The sequence below is a fragment of the Stegostoma tigrinum genome, chromosome 4 (assembly GCF_030684315.1).
Source record: "Stegostoma tigrinum isolate sSteTig4 chromosome 4, sSteTig4.hap1, whole genome shotgun sequence".
NCBI classification, from domain to species: Eukaryota; Metazoa; Chordata; class Chondrichthyes; order Orectolobiformes; family Stegostomatidae; genus Stegostoma; species Stegostoma tigrinum.
This window is the reverse complement of record NC_081357.1, coordinates 6,609,819-6,622,431: the sequence shown is the minus strand read 5'-3', so window position 1 is coordinate 6,622,431 and position 12,613 is coordinate 6,609,819. Positions and strand designations below refer to the sequence as shown.

The 12,613-nt window shown below is 42.6% G+C and overlaps 1 protein-coding gene across 1 annotated transcript in view; it reads right to left on the bottom strand.

Annotated features, from left to right (window-relative positions):
- The window catches only part of LOC125452340 (dynein axonemal heavy chain 8-like), a 1,165,100-nt gene that overhangs the window by 543,222 nt on the left and 609,265 nt on the right, over positions 1-12,613 (bottom strand). The window contains exon 35 of the mRNA XM_059645122.1: positions 9,169-9,273. Within this exon, the coding sequence (XP_059501105.1) occupies positions 9,169-9,273 (105 nt within the window). The remainder of the gene's footprint in view (positions 1-9,168; positions 9,274-12,613) is intronic.

The window sequence follows — 12,613 nt, the reverse complement described above, 5'->3', positions numbered from 1 at the left end:
GTTTTTTGAATATTCCTTTTTCATGGGTGTGTTTATGGGATGTTACTATATTGGAACTAATAAATTATTATTCTATTAAGTTATTCATAGAGCTAAGTTATTCTAATTTCTTCTTTCTTTTGTTGTACTTTAACTATTGCATATGGATAAAGTGTGTTTTGCTTCAAATCTGGTCATTTGAACAAATGAATTGCATCCAGAATGCAGCACTTGGCACTTGCCTTTAAAATAGGAAAAGGTTAGGGTCTAGGCTACCTTCTTTTTGACAGAGTGTGGTCTGGCTCATGACAGTGTCCTCATGCATGAATTGCAGAAAATGTGTATGCAGGTACATCATGTAATCAGGAGAACTAATAGAATATTATAGCTTATTGCAAGAGATGGACGGTTACTTCAGTCATATAGGCATTGGTGAAAGTGCATCTGGAGTACTGTGTACTGTACTGGTCATCATATAGAAGGTATAAAGTGTTGGAACTAATTCAGAGAAGGTTTGTTAGACTAATATCTGGAATGAGCAGACTGCCTTATGAGACACAGTGAGCTTGTATTCTCTGGAGTTTAGAACAGTCAGGGCCAATTAATTTTGATATAAGGACCAGAGGGGATGTGACCAGGTTGATTTGGAGAGGATGTTTCCTCCTGTGGGAAAATCTAGAATTGGGGTCATTACTTTAGAAATAACTGGTCACCTGTTTGAGACAGATGATGAGAATTTCTTTTTTCTCAAAGGGCAGTTAGTCGATGGAATATTCTTCCTCAAAAGAGAATTGATATACAATCTCTAAATATTTTTAAGGCAGAGTAGATAGATCATTGATTACAAGATGATGAAAGGTTATTGGGCATAGGCTGGAATGTATAGTTGAGATTAAAATCAGATCAACCCTGATTTTATGGAATGGTGATGCAGGCTCGAAGAATCAAGTGACTGCTTTTGTTCATATGTTCTCTCCATAGCAATATGTTGCCCCTGACACCTGCACTTTTATTTTTCTGCAATAACTTTTGATGTGGCAGTTTATTAAATTTCTTTTGGAAATCTAAATACATTAAATGGTTTCTTTTTATCCATAGTATGTTATATTTCCTCAAAGGAATCTGATAAATAGGTTGAACATGATTGCCTGATTTAGGTTGACTTTTTCTAATTGCCCTGCTAAAACATCAGTTTCTGCTTTCCGATCATTCACTTTTTGAGTAAGGTGGAATATGAATGAGATGTTTGGAGATGCACGTAAAAAGTCTAAGACAGTATTCACTGGAAATTTTCATTATCATACAAAGTGTCCAAACCAAATATGAGGGCATAGGCCTCAATCGTCATTCTTGGGTCAGTCCAGGAGTACTGACTCAAATAGGAGTCATATCAGACAATTTTCACAGGACAGAGTACTGGACGGAAAGCCTGCATGAGGACTCTAGCACGCTTTCAAAGTTTAAATGAAGATTAAAGCATAAAGGAACCTTCCTCTTCTTATCACCTCATTCCCCCGACTCTCCATGCCACCTAATGCCTTGTGCACATCTCGATAGCCCGTCAGACCCCATGTGCTTTGCCAACCTATACATCTGTAGCCATCCTAATGGTCCTCATACTCCCAAGCTATGCCCATCAACTCATTGTCATGCTCCATCACAGCCCGTGCCTCAATCTCAGCTCATCAACCCTCTCACATGGCACATAATACCTCTATTCTACCCGACTAGAAGAGTGGACCCCCAGACTGGAGGCCATTGCAGGCCTGTCTCAGACCAGGCTGGCATGTGAGGCAAGTCACATATGGGAGGCTGGCGTAGGAGGCGAGTCCCTCACTGGAGTCTGGCACAGGAAGGCGAGTCCCAGTGGTGAGTTTGGAACAGGGAGGTGATTTCCAGATGTGAGTCCTGGACTGGAGGCCATTGTGGGAGGCAAGTCCTGGCCTGGAGGCTGCTGTGGGGAGCCAAGGACCTTGCGACTAGGGGCAAGGCCTTGAGTTTTGAAGCCTGGAGTGGTCTGGAAACTTGGTCTCGTGCATCTGGAGGCTCAGAGCTGGCACAGACTGGGGTGAGAAGGACTGTAATTCGAGTACTTTGTTTTTCCTTTTTAATCTTATGCTGGAGTTTTATTTATTATTCTTTCAATCTTGTATCAAATGCTTAAGTATTTGTACCTAGGTATCTTGTGCCCAAGGTGGTGCCATAAGTGGCAACATTGCAAACTTTTCACTGCACTCATTCAAGTGCACTTGATAATAAAGCATTTATTTCCTATTCATTTCATGGGATGTGGACGTCGCTGGCTGGACAGCATTTCTTACCTATCCCTAGTTGCCCCTGAGAAGATGGCGGTGAGCTGCCTTCTTGAACCGTTGCATTCCTCCTACTGTGGGTTGACCCACAGCGTTATTAGGGAGGGAATTCCATGATTTTGACCCAGCGACAGTGAAGGAACAGTGATATATTTCCAAGTCAGGATTGTGAGTGACTTGGAGGGGAACTCAGAGATGGTGATGTTCCCATATATCTGCTGCCCTTGTCTTTCTTGATCGAAGTGGTCGTGGGTTTGGAAGGTGCTATCTCAGGATCGTTGGTGAATTTCTGCAGTGCATGTTGTAGATAGTACACACTGCTGCTACTGAGCCTCGGGGGTGGAGGGAGTGGATGCTTGTGGGTGTAGTGCCAATCAAGTGGGCTGCTTTGTCTTGGTTGGTGTCAAGCTTCTTGAGTGTTGTTGGGGCTGCACTCATCCAGGCAAGTGGGGACTATTCCATCACACTCCTGATTTGTACCTTGAAGACAGTGGCAGGGTTTGTGGAGTAAGGACATGAGTTAAGCGCTGCAGTACTCCCAGATTCTGGGCTGCTCTTGTAGCCACTCTGTTAATGTGGTGAGTCCAGTTGAGTTTCTGGTCAATGGTAAGCACAGGATGTTGATAGTGGGGGATTCAGTGATGGTAACACCATCGAATGTCAAGGGACAGTGGTTAAAGTGTCTCTTATTCGGTGATGGTCAAAGCCTGGCATTTGTGTGGTGTGAATGTTATTTGCCACTTGTCAGCCCAAGCCTGGATACTGTCCAGATCTTGTTACATGTGAACATGGGCTGCTTCAGTATCTAAGGAGTCACGAATGATGCTGAACATTGTGCAATCATCGGTGAACATCCCCAATTTTCTTCTTATGATGGAGGGAAGGTCATTGATGAAGCACCTGAAGATGGTTGGGCCTCAGACTCTACCCTGAGGAATTTCTGCAGAGATGTCCTGGAGCTGAAATGATTGACATCCCTCAACCACGACCATCCTCCTGTGTGTCACGTATGACTCCAACCACCGGAACGTTTACCCCCGATACCCATTGATTCCAATTTTGCCAGGGCTCCTTGATGCTACACTCGGTCAAGTACAGCCTTGATATCAAGGACTGTCACTCTCACCTAACCTCTGGAATTCAGTTTTTTGTCCATGTTTGAATCAAGGCTGTAACGAGGTCAGGAGCTGAGTGGCCCTGGTGGAACCCAAACTGGGCTTCTCTGAGCAGGTTATTTCTGAGCAGGTGTTGCTTGATAGCACTGCTGATGACACCTTACATCACTTAACTGATGATCGATAGATTGCTAGGACGATAATTGGTTGGGTTGGATTTGTCCTGTTTTATATGTATTTACATACTTGGGCAATTTTCCACATTGTCGGGTAGATACCAGTGTTGTAACTGCACTGGAAAAGCTTTGGTAAGGGAGCGGCAAGTTCTGGAGCACAAGTCTTCAGTACGATTGCCGGAATGTTGTCAGGGACCGTAGCCTTTGCAGTATACAGTGTGTCCAAAGGTTTCTTGATATCACGTGGAGTGGAGTGAATTGACTTGGCTGAAGACTGGTGTCTATAATATTGGGGACCACTGGAGGAGGCCGAGATGGACTGTCCACTCGGCACTTCTGGCTGAAGATTGCTGGGAATGTTTCAGCCTTATCTTTTGCACTGACGTACTGGGCTCTTCCATCATTGAGGATGGGGATATTTGTGGAACCTCCTCCTCCAGTGAGTTGTTTATTTGTTCATCACCATTCACAACTGGATGTGGCAGACTGCAGAGCTTAGCTCTGATTCATTGGTTTTGGGATTGCTTAGCTCTGTCTATCACTTGCTGCCTTCACTGTTTGGCGTGCAAGTAGTCCTATTTGGTGGCTTCACCAGGTTGATATCTCATCTTCAGGTATGCCTGGCGTTGCTCCTGGCATGTCTTCCTGCATTCTTCATTGAACCAGGGTTGATCCCCTGGCTTGATGGTAATGGTTGAGAGGGCGATATGCTAGGCCATGAAGTTACAGATTGTGTTGGAATACAATTCTGCTGCTGTTGATGGTCCACAGCGCCTCATGGATGCCCACTCTTGAGTTGATAGATCTGTGCGAAGTCTGTCCGATTTAGCACGATTAAAATGCCACACAACACGCTGGAGGTTGTTCTCCGTATGAAGGCGGGACTTCATCTCCACAAGGACTGTGCGTTGGTCTCTCTTACCAATACAGTCATGGACAGATGCAACTGCAGCTGGCAGATTAGTAAGGATGAGGTCAAGTATGTTTTTCCCTCTTGTTGATTTCCTCACCACCTGCTGCAGACCCAGTTTAGCAGCTACGTCCTTTAGGAATCGGCCAGCTCAATCTGTAACATTGCTGCCAAGCCACTCCTGGAGGTGGACATTGAAATCCCCCACGCGGAGTACATTTCGTGCCCTTGCCATCCTTAGTGCTTCCTCCAAGTGTTGTTCAACATTGAGGAGTACTGATTCATCAGCTGAAGGAGGACAGTATGTGGTACTCAGCAGGAGGTTTCCTTAACCATGTTTAACTTGAAGCCATGAGACTTCACGGGATCCAGAGTCAACGTTGAGGACTCCTACAGCAACTCCCTCCCAACTGTATACCACTGCGCTACCACCTCTACTGGGTCTGTCCTGCTGGTAAAACAGGACATTATCCAGGGATGGTGATGGTGGTGTCTGGAACATTATTTGTAAGGTATGATTCTGTGAGTTTGACTATGTTAGGCTGTTGCTTGACTAGTCTGTGACAATGTTGGCATTAACACTCAGATGTTAGTGAGGAGAGCTTTGCATGGTCGATTGAACTGTTTCTGCCATTGTCTTTTCAGATGCCTAGGTCGATGCTAGGTGATCCATCCAGTTTCTCTTCTTTGAATCTTTGTAGTTATTGGTACAACTGAATGGCTTGCTAGACCATTTCAGAGGGCAGTTGAGAGGTGACCACATTGCTGTGGGCCTGAAGTCACAAATAGGCCAGACCAGGTGAGGGTGGCAGATTTCCTTCAGTGAACCAGATGGGTTTTCCTCGCAATCGGCAATGTTTTCATGGTGATCAGTAGATTCTTAATTCCAGATTTTTGCCTTTGAATTCCAATTCCACCATCTGCCATGGTGGGATTTGAACCCGGGTCCCCAGAACATCAGATAGGTTTCTGCATTAATAGTCTAGCGATAATACCACGAAGCTATCGCCTACCCTATCAAACCAATTCAATTCCATACACATCAATCCATACCTTTTATGGTCCACCCACCAACTAATACCTCCTCCTGTCCACATCCAAACTCCCACATTATCCACTATAAGGCAGGAGGCAGGGTGGTGGAGACAGGCTGGTGGCAGAGGGTTGCCTTTCAGACTGGAGGAGTGTCACCATTGGTGTTCCACAGAGATCAGTCTGGGGTCCTCTTTTTGTTTGTCATTTGTATAAATGATTTGGATGAGAATATAGAAGGCTCTGTGAGTATGTTTGTGGAAGGCACCAAAATCGGTGGCATAGTAGACAGCGAAGAAGGTTTTCTAATATTACAGAAGGATCTTGATCAAATGGATCAAAGGACTGAAAAATGGCAGATGAATTTCAAACTGGATAAATGTGAGGTATTACATTTTAGTACAAGAAACAAGGGTTAGGCTTATACAATTAATAGTAGGGCCTTGGGTAGTGTTGTACAACAGAGGGACCTGAGGATACAGGTTCATAATTCTTTCAAGTTTATGTCACATACAGAAAGGGTGGTTAAAAAGGCATTTGGCATGCTTGCCTTAATTGCTCAATCCTTTGAGTATAAGAGTTAGGAAGTTGTATTGGACATTGGTGAGGGCTCTTCTGGAATACTGTGTCCAGTTCTGGTCGCCCAGCTCTAGGAAGGATATTATTAAGCTGGACAGGATTCAGACATGATTTACCAGGATGTTGCCATGTATGGAAGGTTCAAGTTCCAAGGAAAAGTTGAATGGGCTGGGAAATCTTTCACTGGAGGGTAGGAAGTTGAGAGGTGACCTTATAGAAGTTTATAAAATAATGGGGGGTATAGATAGAGTTAATGGTAGTTGTCTTTTCCCTGGAATGTGGGATTTCAAAACCAAGGTGAAAGGAGAAAGATTGTGAGAAGTCATGAGGGGCAAAATTTTTACACAGAGGGTGGTTCGCACATGCGGAGGTGGGGGATGTAGGTACAATTACAACATTTAAAAGACATTTGGATAAGTGCCTGAATAGGAAAAGTTTGGACAGATATGGGCCAGGAGCTGACGGATGGGACTAATTTAGTTTGGGATTATGTTCGGCATGGGCTGGTTGGACTGAAGGATCTGTTTATCTGCTGTATGACTCTAAGCAAACCTCATGCATGCTGACAGAAAATAAAGTTAACTGTCTTTGATCATATTAGTACTGAAAAAAAATCACTCTTGATAGAAAAATAACTCAAAATTAAGTGATCAAATACAAATGTGAATAGACATTTCCATTTGAATTTATTAAAATGCTCACTTGATGGGCACTCCAAAACAAGGTCTGAAGTGAGGATGTTTAGTGGTGTCTGCACAATAACCAGCACTAATTATGGTACTCAGATACTGAAGTAGTCCACGTACAAGTGCACCAAAACCTGAACAACATCCAAACTTGTGCTGACAAGTGGCAAGTTATATTAGCATCAAAGAGTTCAAAGGTGAGGAATTCTTTGGCATGTAACTCACCACCTGTTTCTCTAAAGCCTGTTCACCAACCATAACATCAACAGTGTGATGGAATTCTCTCCATTTGCTTGGTGACAGCAGCTCAAAACATCCTCAAGTAACCCACTACTATCCAGGACAAAGCAGTCCACTTGATTGGCATTCTATCCTTTACCAACAACATTCAATTCCTTCACCAATGACAGAGAGTAGCAATGGTGTAGACCATGTACAAAATGCACTTCAGAAATTCACCATGGTGACCAGTCTATCCCCAGAAATGGAAACAGAGATGTCTAGGAAGGGAAGGGAGGAGTCAAAGATAGACAAGGTGAAAGTGAGGGAAGAGTGGAAATTGGAGTCAAAATCAATGAACTTTTCCAATTCTAGACAAGAGACGGAAGCAGCACCAATAATATCATCAATATACAGAGAAAGAAGTGTGGGTGGCGGCCGGAATAGAACTGTAGCAAGGAATGTTTCAAGTACCCCACAAAGAGACAGGCAAAGGGGTGGCCATGGGTACCCACAGCCGTCCTTGGTAAAGAGTTCCACAATTCACACGCCTCTGAAAGACGAAATTCTTCCTCACCTCTGTCTTAAAAACCTTATTCTGAGATTATGCCCTCTGATTCTAAAGACTCTCCCACAAGGTGAAACAACCTGTCCAAATCTACCCTGTCAAGTCTCAAAAGGATCTTAGCAGACACACAATGGTGTGTAGTTGAAGTGAATTTACAGGTGGTGTTCTTTTGAATTATGAAGGTCACAATTTTTAGAAGGGTCTATCAAAGGCCATTCCCTCTGCAACACCCTGGTAGACTCTTTCTTCACCGCTAACACTCCCTGTCGTCCAACGACACCTTCCCCTGCCACTGGCAAAGGTGCAACACCGGCCCATTTACCTCCTCCCTCCCCACTATCCAAGGGCCCAAACATACCTTCCAGGTGAAGCAATTACTTCACCTGCACTTCCCAGAGTCCAGTCTACTGTATTTGGTGCTCAGAATCGGTCTCCTCTACACTGCGGAAACAAAATGTAGACTGGGTGGCTGCTTCACAGAACATCTGAGCTTCTGACTGCCTGCCACTTTAACACACCAGTCAGTTCCTTGGCCAACAACTCTGTCTCTGGCTTGCTGTAGTGTTCCAGTGAAGCTCAACACAAGCTGGAAGAACAACACCTTATTTTCCGCTTAGGGGCCCTGCAGTTAGAATTTTAGGGCCTAAACTCTCCCAAGTCCTAGCTCCCTACCCCACACACCAGGCTTTTTTTTAATCACAAAACCTCCATTTCCTACCTACCACCTCATCCTGCCTCCTTGACCTGTCCGTCTTCCCTGGACTGACCTATCCCCTCCCTACCTCCTCACCAATACTCTCCTCTCTACCTATCTTCTTTTCTCTCCATCTTAGGTCCGCCTCCCCCTCTCTCCCTATTTATTCCAGTTCCCTCTCCCCATCCCCTTCTCTGATGAAGTGTCTAGGCCCAAAACGTCAGCTTTTGTGCTCCTGAGATGCTGCTTGGCCTGCTGTGTTCATCCAGCTCCACACTTTGTTATCTTGGATTCTCCAGAATCTGCAGTTCCCATTATCATCATTACACACTACCTGTTGTTGGTCACTAACAGTTCCCATTGACAACTATTCACCCTCCCAGCCATGTCATTATCAACTTCTTTGTCTGTCCAACTGCTCTTCTCTCTCTTTGGGCTTCATCCTATTATTTATTCCCTACTCTATTCCCCAACCTATTTTCTGCAAATAAACCAATGTTTTCCCAGCTACCATCAATTCTAAGGAAGGGTCACTGGCCCTGAAATGTTAACTGTGATTTTTTTTCTACACAGATGCTGCCAGACCTGCTGAGCTTTTCCAGCAACTTCTGGTTTTGTTCCTGATTTACACATCCGCAGTCCTTCTGGTTTTTATTTACTGCTCATCGCATTCTGAGTGCTTCAGACATATGCTGGTGTTTCCAGCATACCTTCTGTCAGGTCTTCTATCCATGTAATAACAAATATGTGCAATAATATTAAATTAATATTATTAAATTACTAATAACATTAAATTAATATTCATTCAGAATACAATTAAATATTCTTCCTGAAGTGTTTTCACAAATTTAACATTAATTCGTTCTGAATTCCATGTTAGTTCAAGGTAAATACTCACAGCTTTGACTTGCATTTTGTTGAAAGAATACCTAAGAGTGTCAGATCCTTCTGCTTCCTCCTTTGAAATTTCAACTTGATACTTATTCAGGATTGTATATGCTTCCTGCATAAAAACAAAGAATAAAGCAAAAATAAATAAACCCAGTTTTGTTAAAATTTGTACATCTAATGATAATAAGCAATATCAAACACCGGATTAAATAGAAATTATCTTTCAGCATTTAATGAATGAATAATCCAGCATCTACAAAATGAGAAACTGGATTAGTAAAATTAGTTAATATAGTCCAAGGATCATTTGCCTTCACTTCTGAAGTTCTGTCACGCACATGATACAGTAATAATGTTGTTGACTAATCCTGGCAAGCAATTTCAGTCAATCAGGGTGACTGAGGGATTAACATTCTCTTATCAATATCATTGGTTCCTTTGTTGTTTTAATTTTATGAGTCTATTAGATTTATATGAAATATTTCCTCTGGCAGCAAAATTAAGAACACATAAATACAACATTAAAATTAGAGCTAAGCTATGCAGTAATGAAATCAGGAAGGGCGGATTGAAACTTCCAAAAATTTGGCTAAGTGTGAGTTTCAGGAAGTTTCACCAAGAGTTTTTCTTGGTGATCTCTAATGAATTTTTTCTCTCAGTTTACAGTCCTCACTTCATTATGTACAGAATCAGCAGTACCAGTCTCATGCGATTTTGCAGTCAAGCAGCAGAACCGCTTGCTGGTTTCTGATGGACATCATCCTAGTACCTTAAAAAAGCTTGTTAATGAGGTATTTGATGCATTGATGTAAATTTTCCAAAATTCTCTAGGTTCAGAAAATGTTCCTAGAATTCCACAGAATTCCATAGAATCCCTACAGTGTGGAAACAGGTCATTTGGCCCAATGGGTCCACACTGACCTTCCAAAGAGCATCCCATTCAGATCCATTCAATGCCACCCCCCCCTCCCCATCCCTGTAATCCTGTATTTCTCATGGCTAACCCGAACACTGTGGACAGTTTGGAATGATCAATCCAGCTAACTTGCATGTCTTTGTTCTGTCAGATAGGAAAGTAATAAAAATAAAAAACAACGATAAACAACCATAATACAAGAGGGGGATAGGAAAAAATAGGAAACCATAGACCAATTAGTTTAACGTATGTTATGGGGAAGGTAATACAGACTCAAATTAAAGTGATGATTGCTAAATAATTGGAAAACATTCTGGTAATCAGAAACAGTCAGCATGGTTTTGTCAAGGTGAAATTGGAGTGTGTTGAAGAAGTAACATACATCGGTAGTACAGGGAATCTGCTGGCATGCTTTACTTGGATTATAATGCAGCATTTGATAAATTGCCACATTGAAAGTAATTGCAGCAAATTAAAGCTCATGCTGTAGTGTACATATTGGCTTGGATAGAAGATTATTGACATCAAAAGAGTGTGTGTATCAATGGGACTTTGATTGATAGGGTGTGCCAAGTGAAGTCCTGCAGGGGGCTGTGCTGGGGCCTCAACCTTTTACAATCTACAGCAATGACTTTGGCAAGGGTAGCAAAAGCATGGTAAATACATTTGCAAGATGGGAAGAGAAGTGTAATGTGAAGGATACAAAAGGAAATTATAGGTAGGTACAAGTACCTGAATGAGCAGGCAAAAATATAGCAGATGGAGTATAACGGGGAATCTGGAAATACTCATACTAGCAGGAAGAATACAAGGCAGCGCATTAAGTGAAGCATTAAATGAAGAACTATTGCAGTATTCAAATTACAGAAGGATTTAGGTATTCTGGTGCACAAGTCACAAAGGTTTTATTCAGGTACAGTTATGGAGTGAAGAAGGCTAGTCAGACAATATTCTTTATTACGAGAGGAACTGAGCATAAAAATAAGTATGCCATTCTTCAATTATACAAGACATTGATGTCAAATACTATGTGTAATTTAAGTGTCCTTATTTAAGGAAGGATGTGAATGCATTGTCAGTGGTTCAGAGGAGGTTTACTAGATTTATGCCTGGAATAAGAAGATTGTCTTACAAGGAAAGTTTGGACATACTGGGCTTTTTTCCATTGCAGTTAAAAAGAATGAGAGATGAGTTGACTGAAGTGGATAAGTTCCTGAATAGGCTTGACAAAGTGGAACTGGAAAAGACATTTCCCCTTGTGGGTGAGCACAGAATGAGGGAATGCAAGTTTTAAAATAAATGCTCACCTTTTTAGTATGGCGATGCAGAGAATATTTTCCCTCTTAAATAGTTGTGTAATTATTTTATCATGGAGTAGATTCAAGGAGCTGAATTATCTACTTTTACTCATAATTTGTAGCATCACATGCTCATATGTCTGGATCTTTGCATGATTATGATCCAGTCCACATACTGGAATGATATGGATCCCTTGACCCTGATCATCCTAAGCAGCTGACTGACCATGTCCACTGACCTGGACTGAGATCTTTGACCAAACTAATTGATGTGGCACTCCTTGACTGACATATTTTGTTCACGCATGGGTGTTGCTGGCTGGGCCAGGCCTCATTGTCTATACCTATCTACCCTTGAGAAGGTGGTGGAGAGCTGCCTTCTTGAACTGCTGCAGTCCATCTGGTGTAGGTACAATGCCATTAGGAAAGGATTTCTAGGATTTTGACCCAGCAACACTGAAAGAATGGTAATATATTTTCAATTCTAGATGTTAGGAGGCTTATTCTTAGTCACTTCTGGGACACGGAAGTTGCTGGCTGTGCCAGCATTTTAATGTTCATCCTTGAGCTGCCTTCTTGAAGTGCTGCAGTCGGTGTGCTGTAGGTAGATCCATGATGCCATGAGGAAGGGAGTTCTAGGATTTTGACTCAACAACACTGAAGGAGTGGTGACATATTTCCGATGGTGAGGGCCTGGAGGGGAACTTGCAAGTGGTGTTTTTCTTCTAGATAGAAGTGGTTATGGGTTTGGAAGGTACTGGACTTTTGTGGATATGGTGCCATTCAACCAGGCAGCTTTGTCCTCATGGTTTCAAACTTTGAGTGTTGCTAGGGCTGCATTCTTCCAGGCAAGCAGGGTGCATTATATCACACTTTTGACTTCTGGCTTGATGTGGTAGAAAAATTATGGGGAGTCAGGATGTGAATTATACACACTGGTATTCCTGGAATTTGACTTGCTCTTGCAGCTACTGTATTATATGGTGAGTCCAGTTAAGTTTTTGGTCAACAGTACCCCTGGATGTTGATTGTGGGGCTTTCAGTGATTGTGATCCCAAGGAATGTCAAGGGGTGTTGTTATATTGTCTCTTAATGGAGATGATCATTGCCTGACACTTATGTGGCGCAAATGTTATTTGCCACTTTTCAGCCTATGCTTGGATATTATCCAGGTCTTGCTACATGTTGAGGATGGATTGCTTCAGTGTCCAAGGAGGTGCAAATGGAGCTGAATATCA